This window comes from Zonotrichia albicollis, chromosome 20 (assembly GCF_047830755.1).
Source record: "Zonotrichia albicollis isolate bZonAlb1 chromosome 20, bZonAlb1.hap1, whole genome shotgun sequence".
NCBI lineage: Eukaryota > Metazoa > Chordata > Aves > Passeriformes > Passerellidae > Zonotrichia > Zonotrichia albicollis.
In genome coordinates this window covers 3,372,793-3,390,803 of record NC_133838.1, presented here as the reverse complement: position 1 = coordinate 3,390,803, position 18,011 = coordinate 3,372,793, and the positions used below count along the sequence as shown (strand labels likewise).

At 49.4% G+C, this 18,011-nt stretch overlaps 1 protein-coding gene across 1 annotated transcript in view; it reads right to left on the bottom strand.

The window, feature by feature from the left end:
- The window catches only part of LOC141731339 (uncharacterized), a 796,170-nt gene that overhangs the window by 153,060 nt on the left and 625,099 nt on the right, over positions 1-18,011 (bottom strand). Inside the window, exon 14 of the mRNA XM_074555958.1 lies at positions 3,150-3,669. Coding sequence (XP_074412059.1) covers positions 3,150-3,669 — 520 coding nt within the window. The remainder of the gene's footprint in view (positions 1-3,149; positions 3,670-18,011) is intronic.

Genomic DNA, 18,011 nt, shown 5'->3' with positions numbered 1-18,011 from the left:
TGTATTTGTCCTGGTTCAGAGCAAATTTGGAAGAGAATCCCAAAGGGGCTCCAGTAGCAAAGCAGATTAAATCAGCCCCTTCCCCCAACCGGTCCTGGAGAAAATACCTCCTTGGAGAAAGGTGGAAAAACCTGTTTATTAAACAATAAAACCCCTTGCCGCTCCAAAAGAGATGACTGAGAAACTGAGAAAGTCCCCTCCCTGGGTTGCAGCTCAGCTCACTAAGTCTCTGATCAGTCCCTCTGGTGCTGGAAATGTCGCAGGCCAGGCCTGGCCCAGTGGCCACAGATGTAGCTGCTGGTGCTCTTCTGGTGTTCAGTCCAGAGCAGGTTTGAACAGCTCCAAAGAAAAGGGGAAAAAACCCACAGTCCAGGGAACTTCTTTGTCTCCTTTGCCTCAGCTAGCTAAACTAACTAAAAGCAAAAGAGAGCTCTGTCCCGCTGTCTGTCCATCCACAGACAACACAGTCCAGAGCAGGAATGTGGAGAAGTGAGTGCAGTGTCTGAAAAAAACCTGCCTCTTCTTCTCTCCCCCTTCACTCTCTGGAACAAGTCTTAAAGGTGTACAACTTATTATTCAGCATAAACAGAATGAGACAATTGGGGATAAAAGCATCATTTAGTCAACCCACGACACCCACCCATTACTTACTTTTTTCTTACTTTCCCAAGCTTGCTGACAAACTTGCTGAGTCCTGATGACTCTTCTTCTTGTATGTCTTTCAAGGATATACCAACCCAATTTCTGAATATGTCCATTATTCATTGTTTGTGCATGTGTCCATTGTCCATTAGTACAAGCAGGCTGGATTGTGCTTTGGCTGAATATGGGCATTGTCTAACAAAAACTCCTCAATCTGCAAAAACTCTCAATATGTAACCATACTGAGATGACTGGAACCACACAGGAACAACCAGGACCATGCTGAGGAGAACTGGGACCACACTGCAGGTAACTGGCAGTGAGTGAGACCATGCTGGGAGGGACTGGGATCATATGGGGAGTGACTGGGACTATACCAGGGACAACTGAGTTCAATTGGGACCATACTGGGAGTGTCTGTAACCATAGGGGAGTGATGGAAGCACACTGGGAACAGCTGGGCCCATGCTAGGACCAACTGGGATGACTCTGAGAGGGACTGGAATGATGGAGGGATTGACTGGGAGCAACTGGAATGATGCTGAAAGCAACTGGGAAGAAGTGGGAGTGACTGAGAACAAGCTGGAAGCAACTGGGATAAACTAGGAGAGACAGGGAGACACTAGGATCATACTGGAGGCTACTGGGGTCATGCTGGCATTGACAGGGAGCAACTGGGATAACACTGGGGGCACTGAAATCGTACTGGGAGTGTCTGAGAGCAACTGGAATTAGACTGCAAGTGACTGGGATCATACTGGGAGTGGCTACAATCATACTGGGATCAGAGTGGGTGTGATTGGACCCTGACTGGGGGTTACTGGGAGTTACCAGGCCCATGCTGGGAGCCAACAGGGGACATAATTAGAGGAACTGGGAGCAACTGGGATAAAACAGGGGGCAAGTGAACCACCCTAAGGTAACTGGGAGTGCCTGGCAATGACTATGAGAATGTTCAGGGCAACTGGGATATACTGGGAGTGTCTGAGCCCATATGGGTGGTGACTGGGACCAGACTAGGAGCCACTGGGAATGTGCTGGGGGAACTGGAAACACGCTGGGGGCAAGTGGGAAGGACTAGGGACCTGGTGGGAGAGACTGGGATCATACTGGGAGTGCCTAGGACTATGCTAGGGACAACTGGGAGAACTGGGAACACACTAGATGAAATTGGGAAGAACTGGGACTGTGCTGGGATCAAATTGCATCATCATAGGGAATGACTGGGAGGGACTGGGCTCATACTGGGAGCAGCCACTGCTGGCCCTGGGACCCTCCAAAAACACCTCCTGGGGAACCCGGATGTCCCCCCGAGGGCCATCTGTGGCTCGGCTTTGGAGCCCTGCCAGCTCCAAACTTCCCCTGAAAAAAATCCCAAACCCAGGCACCCCCCAGCAGGTTTGGGCCGAGCTCCCCCTTCCCCGGGCACCTGCAGGATGGGGGGTGATGCTCCCAGGGCTGCGGCGACTCCAGGGTTCCCTCTCCCCTTCTCCAGCTGCTTCTGCTGCCGCTCAGCCTCTTCCTCCTCCTCCTCCCCTGTTCCCGAAGGTCGAACCGTGAGGGGAAAGGGGACAGGGAAAGGGTGGAACCATGAGGGGAAAAGGGGCAGGGAAAGGGCGGAACCGTGAGGAGAAAGGGGACAGGGAAAGGGTGGAACCATGAGGGGAAAGGGGGCAGGGAAAGGGCGGGAACCCTGAGGGAAAAGGGGCAGGCTCAGGCCAAGGGCGGCAACTGTGAGGGGGCGCTCTGCAAACAGAACTGCAACGGACTGAACATGAACGGGAGAGAAAGCAGTAAGTCTGAGAGTTTTATTTGCTATCAAATACATCCCACACACCCTGCCCCACACAATCCCCGTCCAATCGCTCCTACGCTCCCATCCCATCCTATCGCTCCCAAATTGGGATCCCATTTCTCCCATCTCCTTCCAACCCCATCTCACCCTGGTACCTGTGGAATGGAGTCAGTTTGGCATAGGATTGAGATTTTGAGGTGGGAACAAGCAATTTGAGGTAGGATTGAGCCCTTTTGTGTTAAGATTGACCTGTTTTCAGTATGATTTGAGTGGTTTTGAGGTGAAAGATTGATCCCTCTTCACTTTTGGACTGCAAAGAGATGGAAAAGACAAGAAAATTAAGGCCAAACCAAAAGAATAAGAAGCCAGGTGTGTTCCCAACATGGATCACAGGGAAAGTGGGTCACCAGGGCTGTGCCCCAAGTGCCTCCTCCAGTGGGGGATGGAGCTGGAGCAGAGCACGAAGCTCTTCCTGCACTCAGGGCACTAGCAGGGCTTCCCTTATCGGTGGCTGTATTGGTGTCGGGTCAAATGAGAGCTCTGTGAGAAGCTCTTCGCACATTCTCTACACTTGTAGGGTCTCTCCCCTGTGTGGATGCGCCGGTGGGTGATGAGTTGGCAGTTGTACTTAAATCCCTTCCCACACTCAGGGCAGAAGAGGGCCCTCTCCTCTGTGTGACTCAGATTGTGCAGGAGGAGATGGGAGTTGAACCGAAATCTATTCCCACACTCGGAACACTCGTAAGGCCTCTCCCTAGTGTGGATCTTTTGGTGCCTGATCAGGGTGTCATGGTCCCTAAAGCTCTTCCCACATTCCCCATACTCGTAGGGTCGTTCCCCAGTGTGGATCCTCTGGTGCTTGATCAGGTCAGAGCTCCCGCTGAAGCTCTTCCCACACTCCCCACACTCATGGGGCTGTTCCCCAGTGTGGGTTCTCTGGTGGCTGATCAGGCTGGAGCTCTGCCTGAAGCTCTGTCCACACTCCCTACACTCGTAGGGCCTCTCCCCAGTGTGGGTCCTCTGGTGGCTGGTCAAGTGGGAGCTCCGGCTGAAGCTCATCCCACACTCCCCACACTCGAACGGCCATTCCCCAGTGTGGGTCCTCTGGTGCTCAATGAGCTTATAGTTCCACCTGAAGCTCTTCCCACACTCCACACATGTGTGGGGCTTCTCCCCATCATGGAGCTGTTCATGGAGCACCAGCTCAGAGCTCTGGCTTGATCTCTGGCCGCCTTCCCAGCCCAGGCTGGCTCTTTCCTCCTCAGATCCCTGCCAGCTGCATTTGCAGCCCCTCCTCGTGCGGCATCTCCGGCGCTTTTCCTCCCCGTTGGCTTCCTGCGCCATGGAGCCGCTCAAAATGGCTTCTTCCACCAGGTTCTGCTGCGGGCATTTGTTCCCCCTGCTCTCCATGCTCAGCTCCTGCTCTGGGGGAGGAAGGACAAGGACAGGATGGGATTTGCGTCTGTGCCACAGGCAAGGGCAAGGAGATTCCCCGCAGGGCTGAGCTGCAGCCAGGGCCATACTGGGCTGGGCTACGGAGCAGCACAGAGGGGAAAGGGGCACTGACTTCCTCCTCACCTGCTTCAGTGTCCCAGGGCATCTTCCTCACAGACTCCCAGGGGTTGGCAATGGGAAATCCTGGTTTGGGGAAAACAAGGGATGAGCATATTGAGTTTGAAGGTCCCTCTGCCCAAGTCCATCTCTACCAGTCACCGGCCATCTGTACTTCACAAAAACCTTCCAAACACCCAGATTCAGCCCTGGAAAAGCCTCCCAGGAGTTCCCTGTCCCTGGTCCCTCCCCTTGGGTGTTCAAGGGTTCCCCCCTGTCCCAGCTGCAGGAGGTCACACTTAGATTGGGGGTCCCCCTTCTCCTCGGTGCCCGCCCTGCCAAGGCTGCTGGCAGTCCCAGCGATCCCAAAAGCTCCCCCCTCTTCGCTCTCCCCATTTTGGGATGCCGGGGCTGTTTGGGCTCCCGGGCTCCCTTCTCCCCTCATTCTCTGCTCGGGGCTGCAGCGGCTCCAAGGAGTCCCCCCTGCCCCTCTCCAGGCTCTTGAGGCTCCCGCCCATGGCGGCGCTCCCCCCTCTCTGGGCTCCCCACTTTGGGCTCCTGCGGCACACAGGGCTCTGCTCCTCCAGGCTGCCTCTGCCGGCAGCCGCCACCGGCACCCCCTGATGTCCCCCCGAGGGGCCTTTTCCGCTCAGCCTTGGACTGCTTCATTCTCCAAACATCCCCCAAAAAACCCAACTGGGAGTACCGGGAGTGTCTGGGAACATGCTGGAGGGAACTGGGCTATACTGGGACATACTGGGAGGGTGTAATGGGAGGGACTGGAACAAATGAGGGTGAAAGAGAGCAACTGGAACCATGTGGAGCACAACTGGCTCTTACTGGCAGGGACTGGGAGCACAGTGGGGCCATCTTTGGATCATACTGGAAGGGACTGGACTAATATAAGAAAACCCTCAAAAACTCCAGAGATACACCAAAAATCCCAGTGGAACTCACCAAAATTTTATAAAACTCCCAAAAATTTCAATAAATTCCCCCCCAAAACCCCCACAACCCCAACAAAACACCCCAAATCCAAAACCCCCCAAATCAACAAAACCCCCCAAAATCACATAAGCATCTCTAAACCCAATAATTCTCCCAAAAACCCCCAATAATTCCCCTTAAATTCCTAACAAAATCCCCCAAAGCCCAAAAAAGCCACCCTGAAATTCTCAAACAGCCTCGCAAAACCCCAAAATCCCCACAAATCCCCCCAGAACCTGCCAGACTCAGTGGGGCTGTCCTGGATCAGGGGGCACCGGCCGGTGGAACAGCAGCCACTTCAGGGGGCCCTCAGAGCTTTTTGGGGAGGGGGCACCATGGGAGACCCTCCAAAAACGGGTGGGGGGGGGGGGGAGGAACCCCTGCGGTGCCCCCTCCCCCTGAAACCCCCAGACCTTGGTTCAGGGTGGGCCTGGGACCCCCCGGGACCCCCAATTCTCCCCCGAGACCTCTCCAGGAACCCCAAACCCCCCAGAGTCCCCCAGGGTTGGCCTAGAATCACCCTGGACCCCCAAACCCTCCCCAAGACCCCCAAAACTCCCCAGGACTCTCAGACCCCCCCATTTCCCTCCAAAATTCACCCCAGAGCTACCTGAAACCCCCCTGTGAAAAATGCATGTATTTTATGATTGGCTTTTTGCAAATATTAAAATGAATATTATATGTGTTGTGTTAGAAAGAAATGCTGTATTAATTCTCTTAAGTACTATGTTAAATATAGTTTTAGGTTATAAAAATTGTTAAAACAGAAACTATGCTATGTAAGATGCTTTGTTTAACAGAAAGGGCTTGCAGCGAGATAGCAGCCACAGGACACCTAAATCTTTCAGAGAAAGGGAATTTATTGCCTTCTTATCAGAAGAAATGAACTTCTTCCCACCTTGGAGGCGCTGTTAGGATTAGAAGGAAGAAGCTGACACTGACCAGACAGAATCCTCTGTTTGAATGGAATTTATGCATCATGTATGAAGTGTATGAATATGCAACGGGCTATTGTTCTTAATGGTTAGTCCTTTGTTAGCAGGGGTCTTTTTTGGGCTCGTGATGCCCAGAAAAAGGTACCCGGACGTCCATAATTCTTTGTTTTTATTATCTCGTATTGTCCTAATTCAATTTGTCCAAATTGTTATTACTCTAATTGTGTTACTATTTTTATAACCATATTTTTTACTTTTAAATTTTGAAAACAACCGATTGGCGTTCTTCACAATTTGGTAGCAGAGGATGGTTGCTAACACCTCGCTGCCTGTGCTTTAGGAGAGTCAGAGTGGGGAAGGCACGCCCTGCCCTATTTGGCAGCCTCGCTTTGTTTCCCCTGAAGTGACCGACAGACGCAGGTTACGATCTGTGGACAAAAGGAGGCAATATAACAGAGAGAAGGAAAAAAAAGGCTCCCTACAACTGCGGTAATTGGTCCCCTAAGTGTAGTAGTGCGCACGAAGAACCCGGGAAGGAAAAAGGATTGGTAAGTATTTCTCGGGCGGGGGGCAGGTACAGGGAGGGGATGAATGTGTGTGAATGAGAGGCAGGCTGGTTGTCCCAGACCTGCCAAGTGAGTGAGGAGTCTCCCATGCTGCGTTTTCCTCTTTTCGCGAGAAAAACGGCCAGTAAAGAGACAAAGCGAGTGATAAGAGAGTGAAAGAACCCCCCGGGGTGACTGGGACTGGGTCTCAGGGAGGGGTTGGACCCCTCGGAGGTAGGCAGCAAGGTTTCCTCACCCAATCCACTAGGAAACGGGACAGGAGGGGCCCCTAAAACCTGCTGGGTTGAGGGATTTATATTCTAAGAGCATCCAAGAGCAGGGTTGAGCAGAATTCTGTCGGAGTGAGGATATGCCCAAGAACACTCAGGGTGGGACAACACAACTAGATTGAGGGATTAAAATTTTACCCAACAGCATCCGGGGTTGGACAACACAGCTAGACTGAGGGAAAAATTTTTGCCCAACAAGATCCAGGGTTGAACAACACAGCCAGATTGAGGGATAAAAAATGCCCAAGAACATCCAGGGTTGGACAACACAGCAAAACAAATTAAATGCCCAAGAGCATCTGTAGTTGTACCACACCGCTGGGTTGAGGGACAGAAAATGCCCAAGAGCATCTGGGGTTGAACAACACAGCTGAATTTAGGGAAAAATACCCAAGAGCATCTGGGGTTGGACAACATGGCAGGACTGAGGGAATAATTGCCCCAGAGCATTTTGGCTTGGATAACACAGCTGGGTTGAGGGATATCCAATAGCACTGAGACTGGCCAGTAACACCTAAACTTGTAATAGGTGATGTGAAAGTAAAAGGTACCTTATTGTTGTTTTGTGGTGTGTGTGAGTGAGACCCACACAAAGTCAGCCTCAACTTCCCAGGCAGGTGGGAAGGGGGAGGCAGTGGAAAGAGGAGTGAGTGACCTGCACACCAGGCTGTAGCTCCCGGGTAGGTGGGGGCTTCTGGGCCGAAGAGGAGTGAGTGACCTGCGAACCAAGCTGGCGTTCCCTGGGTGTGTGAGGGGGCCGTAGCTGAAGAGTGTGAAGGACATGCAGACAGCCTCACAGGGGAACGGACGCCAGAGGCAGCAGAGTCAGGCCCTTCTCGGGGGCCTGGTGACACTGAGACCTGGAGGTCAACCCCAGAGCGAAAGAGGGGGCCACAAGGACCTGTGATTTTCTAGCAATAAGGATCCACTTTCTGTCTTGAGAGTGTGAAGGAATATGTGAAAGTGAATGAGAAATAAAAGTGAGTGAATGTAGATGAATGAAAGTATAGGTAATGTCGATTGTGCATTTTAAGCCTTACCATATCTCCTTGGAGGGAGGTGGATTGTATTGACAAGCAGTGTGAGAAAAAGGGGTTTTTTTGGGTGTAAGTAGTTGAAAGAAAAGTGGTATTTAAGTTGTTAGTAAAAAGTTGTCGTGGGGTGACAGCCTTCAGCCTTTATCCCCATATCGTGTGTTGTGTCTGGCAGCTGTGCCTTCCACCCCCCCCCCCGGCCGTCTTGCTGTGGCCGGATGGGGAAGAGGGGGGGGGGGTGTGGGGTGTGCCCAGGCACTTTTGCTTTGGGCTTTTGCTGCTTGGCTTGGCTAGCCGCTTGCTTGCTTGCTTGCTTGCTTTCTGCTTTTTTTTTTGCGCTGGTTTTTTTTCTTTTTTTCCCTTTTCTTTTGTTCTCTCTTTCTTACCCTCCCCTGAAGATACTGGACCGGCTCCGGATCTGGCCTGAGAGCTCCAGGACACCCGAAGCCTGCGACAGAAGCTCGGCGCCCTCACAACACAGTCTGGTCCCTTTTCTTTTCTTGTGTTGGGGAGTGTTCTTTTTGTTATTTGTAAATAAATAGGTTTTGTTTTCCACTTTGCTCCTCCGAGGAATTCCTTCCCGAACCTGGTGTTGGAGGAGGGGTGGTTGGAGGTTTGTTTTGTTTTGGGGGGGGCTCCCTTTTTGAGATTTCCCCCTAATTTGTCCTAAACTAGGACAGTATACTTTTTGGTGCGTTGGCCGGGAAAGTCGGAGGCCAAAAAGAGTGGAAAAAAAACCTATAACAATAATATTTTGGTTTTGGTTGTTTTGTGGGCATATTGGTGATTCATAATGTCATTTGGAGTGGAAGCTTGCCGGTTTTTCTGGTCCCTAGGGGCTTTTGAAGTTTTAATACCTTTGTGGTCCCTAGGGTTATTTCCTTACCCCAAAATAGCTCTGATGTTGTCCCTAATAAGTAGCTTTTGTAAGCGGGGGGCACTAACCAGAATAATCATTGTGCTGGCCTTATGTGTGATGATGTGTCGGATAACAATGCTGGACTTTATTTCAGGAATGTATGGATTGTTGTCATGGCTGTGTACTCAGTTTGTTTGGGGAGAAGAAGAGGAAGGGGCTTTTCAGCCTTTGTCTTCCTTCTTCTCCTACAAATTGTTGACATCTCTATTAGAAAATACTGACTTTCCCCTGAGTTTGAAAGAAACCATCTTTCTGGCATTTAATTTATTAAGCCTTGTCTATACTGTCTGGAGTGTATATAAAATGAAAGCTGAGATTTCTAGAGGGGTTAGAGAGACTCCTGATTCAGGAGTAAAACAAAGCAGGAAAAATCTTGACTGGAGTGGGAAATGGGAGGATATGGGCCAGACTTTAAAGGAATTTTCTGATCCTATAGACTGGGACTTTCCATCTGATCAAATTCAGAATCCAGTCGAGCTGGCAAAGTATTTGAGGGAGAAGTGCCATGGTAATACTAAGGAAGAAAGGATTACTGCAGTGAGCTGGGCCTTGGAGTTTGTTTACCGTACTCTGCTAGATACTGTGGAGCAGCAGATAGCAGAAAGGGAACAGGGAGATAAGTTAGTTACTATCCCAGTGACCCAGGCTGCAGCTAACATCCCAGGCTCCAGGCTAGCAGCTGAATCAGACAATAGGCCCCAAACCATGGCTGTTGCAGCTAATACAAGAGGTGGAAAGTGTAAAGGCAAGACCGATCGGAAGGTGGAGGATGATGACGATGATGCAGAAGAAGGACCCTCACCAAAATCAGAGGCCACATCAAGGGGCACAGAATCTGGAGCCAATATTGACTCCTTTTCTCTGAAGGACCTCAGAGGCCTAAGAAAGGATTACAGCCGACAACCTGACGAATCTATTATTAGTTGGTTAGTCCGCCTTTGGGATGCTGCAGGGGAGGTTACGATTTTGGATGGTACTGAAGTGAGGCATTTGGGATCCCTGTCACATGATCCTGCCATCGATCAAGGTGTGATGAGGGGGGCTAACCCTCACAGCCTCTGGGAACGGGTCCTAAGAAGCGTAGCAGAACGGTACCTGTGTACGGATGATCTCTATATGCAGCAGACACGGTGGAAGACCATAGAACAGGGGATCCAACGCCTGAGAGAGATGGCGGTCACAGAGCTCGTTTTCTCAGATGACACAACAACTAGGAATCCGGACCTGGTACCATGCACTCCGATAATGTGGAGGAAACTTGTGCGACTTGGGCCACCTGAATACACTTCTGCTCTAGCAATAATGAAGCGGGATGATACATATGAGACTGTGCTCGATATGGCAAAGAAGCTTCGAGCGTACGCAGATGCTGTGCATGGCCCAACTCATGCCAGAATTGCAGCAGTGGAAACCCGACTGCAGAAACTAGAAGACAAAATAGAGGAGAATCATAAGAAACTCCGGGAAGAGATTAAGGAGGACCTTATTCAAATCTCAGCCGTACAAATTAGAAGCCCTGGTGTCCAACGCCGGCGCTCCTTTGATGGGGAGAGAAGGTACATCCCACGGGCTGAGTTATGGTTTTTCCTGCGTGAGTCTGGAGAAGGCATGAGGAGATGGGATGGAAAACCCACCGCTGTTTTGGCACAACGGGTGCGTGATTTGAAGAAAAGAGAAAGTATAACCAAAAAGATAGCAGCTCCGGTCGCTCGTAGCCGAGATGTTAAGTATGACGATGACGATGACATGTCCGATCCCCTTGAAGGAACTTCCAAGGCATATGCCCAAGGAAAGAAGGACAATCTGGCTTAGAGGGGCCCTGCCTCCAGCCAGGAAGAGGCACGGGAGAACCGGGTTTTTTGGAAGGTGTGGATCAGATGGCCTGGCACATCAGAGCCACAAGACTATGAAGCATTGGTTGACACTGGATCACAATGTACCTTAATGCCATCGGAACACATGGGGACAGAACCTGTTTCCATTGCTGGAGTGACGGGGGGATCACAACAGTTGACTTTGTTGGAAGCTGAGGTGAGCTTGACTGGGAAGGAGTGGCAGGAACATCCGATTGTGACTGGTCCAGAGGCTCCGTGTATTTTGGGCATAGACTTCCTCCGGAATGGCTACTACAAAGATCCTAAGGGATTCAGGTGGGCTTTTGGAATAGCTGCAGTGGAGATAGAGGGTATTAAACAATTGAATACCTTGTCTGGACTATCAGAGAACCCATCTGCAGTAGGACTCTTGAAGGTAGAGGAGCAGCGAGTGCCAATTGCCACCTCAACAGTGCATCGCAGGCAGTACCGGACGAATCGAGATGCCGTGATCCCCATCCACAAGATGATTCGAGAGCTGGAGAGCCAAGGGGTGGTCAGTAAAACCCACTCACCCTTTAACAGCCCTATCTGGCCCGTGCGAAAATCTGACGGAGAATGGAGATTGACTGTAGACTATCGTGCCTTGAATGAAGTGACTCCACCACTGAGTGCGGCTGTACCGGACATACTGGAACTGCAGTACGAGCTGGAGTCCAAGGCAGCAAAGTGGTACACGACCATTGATATAGCTAACGCGTTTTTCTCCATCCCTCTGGCAGCAGAATGCAGGCCTCAGTTTGCTTTTACATGGAGGGGAGTGCAGTATACCTGGAACCGATTGCCCCAGGGGTGGAAACACAGTCCTACCATCTGTCATGGACTGATCCAGGCTGCACTAGAAGAGGGTGAGGCTCCAGAACATTTACAATATATTGATGATATCATTGTTTGGGGGAACACGGCAATAGAAGTGTTCGAAAAAGGAGAGAAGATAATTCATATTCTCCTGGACGCCGGATTTGCCATTAAGAAGAGCAAAGTCAAGGGACCTGCCCGAGAAATTCAGTTCTTGGGGGTGAAGTGGCAAGATGGACGGCGTCAGATTCCTGCGGATGTTATTAACAAAATCACTGCTATGTCCCCACCAACTGATAAGAAGGAGACACAAGCTTTCTTAGGTGCTATAGGTTTCTGGAGGATGCACATCCCTGAGTATAGTCAGATTGTGAGACCCCTTTATTTGGTTACCCGCAAGAAGAACGACTTCCATTGGGGCCCTGAGCAGCAGCAAGCTTTCGTCCAGATCAAGCAGGAGATCGCTCATGCTGTAGCCCTTGGTCCAGTCAGGACAGGACCAGATGTGAAGAACGTGCTCTACTCTGCAGCCGGGAGCCATGGTCTGTCCTGGAGCCTTTGGCAAAAGCTACCTGGCGAGACCCGAGGCCGACCATTGGGATTTTGGAGTAGGAGCTACAGGGGGTCTGAAGATAACTATACTCCAACAGAAAAGGAAATCTTGGCCGCCTATGAAGGAGTCCAAGCTGCCTCGGAGGTGATTGGTACAGAGGCACAACTCCTTCTCGCACCCCGACTACCGGTGCTGGGATGGATGTTCAGAGGAAAGGTTCCCTCTACCCACCATGCCACCAGTGCTACTTGGAGTAAGTGGATTGCCCTCATTACGCAGCGCGCTCGAATTGGGAAGTTAAATCGCCCTGGGATTCTAGAAATAGTTACAAATTGGCCCGAAGGTGAAAGCTTTAGTGTCGCAGATGAGGAGCCAGAGCCAGTGACCCGGGTTGAGGAAGCTCCGCCATACAATCAGTTGCCAGAAGAAGAAACACGTTACGCCCTATTCACTGATGGTTCTTGTCGTGTCATAGGGATGAAACGGAGGTGGAAAGCAGCTCTATGGAGTCCCACTCGACGGGTTGCAGAGGCTACTGAAGGAGCGGGTGAATCTAGTCAATTTGCTGAAATCAAAGCTATTCAACTGGCCTTAGGTATTGCAGAGAGAGAGAAGTGGCCAAGGCTCTATTTGTATACCGATTCTTGGATGGCAGCCAACGCTCTATGGGGATGGCTGAAGAGATGGAAGGAGGCCAGCTGGCAGCGCAGAGGAAAGCCAATTTGGGCTGCGGAAGAGTGGAAGGATATCGCTACCCGGTTAGAGAAGTTACCTGTGAAGGTTCGCCATGTAGATGCCCATGTCCCCAGAAGTAGAGCTAATGAAGAGCAGCAAAACAACCAGCAAGTACATCAGGCTGCAAAGATAGGGGAGTTGAAGATAGATCTCGACTGGGAGCATAAGGGAGAGTTATTCTTAGCACGATGGGCCCACGATGCCTCAGGCCACCAGGGTAGAGATGCCACCTATAAGTGGGCACGAGACCGAGGGGTGGATCTAACCATGGACAGTATCTCTCAGGTTATTCGTGACTGTGAGACGTGCGCTGCCATTAAGCAGGCCAAGCGACTGAAGCCCCTCTGGTATGGGGGGCGGTGGTCTAAGTACAAATATGGGGAGGCCTGGCAGATTGATTACATCACACTGCCTCAAACCCGCCAGGGCAAGCGCTATGTACTAACCATGGTAGAAGCCACCACAGGATGGTTGGAAACCTATCCTGTGTCCCATGCTACTGCCCGTAACACTATCTTGGGCCTTGAGAAGCAGGTCCTTTGGAGGCACGGTACTCCCGAGAGAATTGAGTCGGATAATGGAACTCATTTTAAAAACAATCTTATTAATACTTGGGCTAGGGAACATGGCATCGAGTGGGTATACCATATCCCCTATCATGCACCAGCTGCAGGGAAGGTGGAAAGGTACAATGGATTGTTAAAAACCACCTTAAAAGCATTGGGTGGGGGGTCTTTAAGAAACTGGGAGCAACATCTGGCAAAGGCTACCTGGTTAGTTAACACTCGAGGTTCCACCAACCGAGCGGGTCCTGCTCAGTCTGAGCTCCTTAATATAGTAGATGGGGATAAAGCCCCAGTGGCCCATGTCAGAGGTTTGTTGGGAAAGACAGTATGGATCAACCCTGCCTCGAGTACAGACAAACCCATCCGTGGGATTGTCTTTGCTCAAGGACCAGGTAATACATGGTGGATAATGCAGAAAGATGGAACAACACGGTGTGTACCTCAGGGAGACCTGATTGTGGGATGAGACTCATATATGAATGTCATTGTTTGTTGAATGTGAGACAGAAGGAAACTGTAAGTGTCAAAGGTCTGAGCAAGTAAGATGAGAGAAATGCGTAAGTGTCAAAGGTGTGAGTAAGTGAAATGAAAGTTTTTTACTGTATGTTCACGATATGGGATAAGGGGTGGAGTGTCGTGGGGTGACAGCCTTCAGCCTTTATCCCCATATCGTGTGTTGTGTCTGGCAGCTGTGCCTTCCACCCCCCCCCCCCCGGCCATCTTGCTGTGGCCGGATGGGGAAGAGGGGGGGGGGGTGTGGGGTGTGCCCAGGCACTTTTGCTTTGGGCTTTTGCTGCTTGGCTTGGCTAGCCGCTTGCTTGCTTGCTTGCTTGCTTTCTGCTTTTTTTTTGCGCTGGTTTTTTTCTTTTTTTCCCTTTTCTTTTGTTCTCTCTTTCTTACCCTCCCCTGAAGATACTGGACCGGCTCCGGATCTGGCCTGAGAGCTCCAGGACACCCGAAGCCTGCGACAGAAGCTCGGCGCCCTCACAACACAGTCTGGTCCCTTTTCTTTTCTTGTGTTGGGGAGTGTTCTTTTTGTTATTTGTAAATAAATAGGTTTTGTTTTCCACTTTGCTCCTCTGAGGAATTCCTTCCCGAACCCGGTGTTGGGGGAGGGGTGGTTGGAGGTTTGTTCTGTTTTGGGGGGGGCTCCCTTTTTGAGATTTCCCCCTAATTTGTCCTAAACTAGGACAAAAGTGAAAAACGGAAGCAGGGGACGAATAGATAGAAAATTGAAAAATGAGACGGAAATACAGTAAGGTGGATACAGGAAAAGAAAAGCAGAAAAAATTACCAACAGAAATACCCCAAGACAGCCCTTTGGGAGTTATGTTAACAAACAGAAATACAACTCCTTGCAAAATACAGGGTATGCAGAAGTTGATGAGAAAAAACATGCAAACTTGTGAATTATATACTTAAAAAGAGCATTAGAAAATTTAACACAAAAGAAAGGAGTTATATATTGATTCAAGGGATGCCTTTAGAGTAGCACATGCCTCAAGAAAAATTTAAAAAGGGAGATTACTTAATTAAAGATGAAAAAGATTAGTACATGAGAAACTTATTTTCGAGGTTTTAGAGGCATTAAAATTACCTAAGAGAGATAGCAATAGTACATATTAAAGGACACAAAAAGGTAAAGACCCAGAAATAAGAAGAAATAATTGGCAGATCAAGAAGCTAAAGATGCAGCAGAAAATAGAGCTGAAAGAGCTAATATTAACTCCAAATGAAGAAAAATTGGAAATTCCAAAGTTTAGAGAAGCAAAAAAAAAAATTAAAAAATTAAAATTAAAACAAGATAGGTGGCGAACAAGATAAATCGGGGAAATAGAAACATCTTGATGGAAGACAATTAGATAATAAAACACTTACTAGGGAATAGCAGAGGACATGTATCAAAAAGCCCGGTGGGATACTCAGGCTTTGTGTGATCATTTTTTTAAGGCACTATGGGTGCACTGAGACTTTTAGAGTAGAAAAACAAGTACCTGAAATATGTATAATTTGCCAAAAGATAAATAAAAGGGTGATGAGAAAAACAATATGAGAAGGTCGTGAGTTAGCTCGTCGACCATTTCAAAGTATCCAAGCAGAAGTTTAGATTTGTTAAGCTCTGGATTTATTTGTAAAAACCGTTTAATCCAGAAGAAAAATAGTATACCACATGCTGGGGAGGGGGGAGGCTGTAGGAAAATAACATTTTTGAAAGGCAATAAAAGCAAAACGGGGAAAGTACAAAGCTGAGAACAAAATTACCTCATCCATTGCCGTTCGTTCCCCCACTCGTTCGCAGCTGCACCCCCCCAGCCCCTGCGCCGGCTCCGGCACAGTCCATCTGTCCCAGTCCGTGTGTCCCAGTCCCGGCCGCCTGGCCCGCGGCCGCTCCGCAGTTCGTGCAGGGGGTGGGGATCTGTCCTGCCGTGTGCACCGTGGTTACCGCGCTCACCGCACCGAAGGAGGGTCCCGTCTGTCCCATCCCCGGCTGCCCTGACTCTGTCGGCTCCCGCCGCTGCAGCCGCGGTCAGTCGGCTGCTCTGCCTCTGCCCGACCAGCCACCGTGAGCCATGCGGGAGCTATCCACGCTCCAGCTCGGTCTGCACCGGAACAGCCCCTCGGGCGATCCCGGCTGCACACCCCGCCTTTGGAGCACCGAGACTCTGAGTCACGCCGAGTCGCCCTGTCCTGCCCCGAGCTCCGTTCCCTTGGTAACCACAGCTCCGGCTGCTCAGAGAAACTCTAAAGGAATCACCTTATCGAAACACTAAAAGTTCAGTTAGAAGAAAGCCCTCTCCTGATTCTTCCTAAATATACAGGAGAAAGGCTATAGAAGATAAAAATACAGAAAGAATGGGATAAAGGGATTGGTCTATTTCCATTAAGAGAGGTTCTCATAGGAGGGGACGGATCAGAGTTTGTAAATGCTCCTTTGTCTTCGTCTGAAGTCTGAAATTTTAAGAAATAAATAAAAGAGATATTTGGAGAATCCCATAGACATAGCTGAACAATTAGACCAATTTTTAGGTCCAAACATTTATACTTGAGAAGAGATGTGGTTGGTAATTAAAATAATATTTTTCTCAAGAAAAATGCAATTAATCAGAGCAACTGAAATAAAAGCTTAAGAAAAAGATAATCCGCAAGGACCCCCAGAGAAGACAAAATGCCAACTGTGCCTCCTGAGTGGGGTTAAAATAATGAGGAGGGTAGTAAATACATGAATAGTTATCGTAATTACATAACCAAGAGCATGAATGAGACAGCATATCAAAGGCGAAATGTGAAAACAAAAGGTTTTTGAGGGACAGCTTTTAGAGGGAAAAGAAGAAACTCCAACTAAATAGATAAACAAACTGGAGAGAAAAAGGGAAATGGTCCTAAGTAAGCAGAAGATCTGAAAATCTTTAAAGAAATGGGCACATAAAAAAAAAAAAAAAGTCATAGGCTCTAATTTTTTGGGGGGGACAAATACCATCTGGAGCCTGTGATAACTTTAAAAGTGGGTCCCCGAGAAGAAGAATTAGAATTTGTAATAGACACAGGGGGAGAGAGAACCTGCCTGTTAAACGTTCCAAAAGGTTATAGTGTGAGCAAATATATAGTGAAAGTAACAGGGGCAAAAAGAGAAAGTTTTACATTTCTAGTCATTAAAGATGTGGTAATTGAGGGAAGAAACTAAAATTTAGATGGGAGATGTGTTATTGGTCCCAGGGGCAGGTAGCAATTTATTGGGAAGAGTCTTACAAGTGCAATTAAGAATAAGAGATATCAGAAAATAGGAAAATGATAGCTAGAGTTTTGAAATTACGCCAAGAGGATGAAGGAAAAAAAAATCAACAAAAAAGTTTAGGCTGGAGAAGGAAATAGGGGAGGATTAAATATCGACCCCATAAAGGTTACAGTTGAGAGAGAAGAAAGAGAGAAGTTGAAGTAGAGAGGTAGTTAGGAAAATCTGAGATGTTAGAATGTGAAGTGATGACATCTTGGTGCTAGAAGAGAGCAGAAGTGTGAATGAAGGTTTTTTGCATGAAAGGCAGGGAAGTGTCTTAACACATGGTTGTTAAGAGGTTATTCAATGCCACACTGGGGTCCAGAAAGGCCTTAGCAGAACAGGCCCTGCTTGAAGGGAAAAGAGGGTAGGTTGACGAGAAAGAAAAAGAATGTCAGGAGCACCTGGGCACACCAAGTTTGGGGCTGTCAAGGTTGGGAGGTGTCTGAGCGCTCCCTACGAGCGACGGGGTCTCGGGGGCTGCGGCAGGGACCGATCCATGGAGGTGCCCCGGGCGGTGCTGCAGCAGAGGACACAGGTTTGCGGCCAGGAGCGGGCTGGCTCCGGGGCGGAACTGCCGGGGGGGCTCCCAGACTGTCGGGGTCCCGAGCCCAGGATGGCAGCGTGGGCCCGGTAAGGGGGCCGAAAGAGAGAGAGAGAGAGATAGAGGGCAAAAGAGACCCAAGGCAATCCCCAGGGTCCCCATGCCCGGGGCTGCTCTCCCCTGCTCCGGCCCTGCAGCCAAGGGGCAGCACCGGGGGAAGGGCAAAGAACAGCACTGATAGCAAGGCCGTGAAGAGATGGGGAGGGGGGACTAGCACTAAAAGATAAAAATCAAAGCAAAGATTGATGACTCTCCAAACCTCACAAAGCGGTTTGTTTTTCTTAAGCAAGAAGTTTTTTGTTTTTTTTCTTTTGTGTGTTTTGTTTGCTGTTAACGAGAAGGTTTTTTTTTCCTGAAGAAGAAGAGGCTGCTGTAGAGAAAGCTTTTAGCTAAACCCAGAAAGTTTGGAAG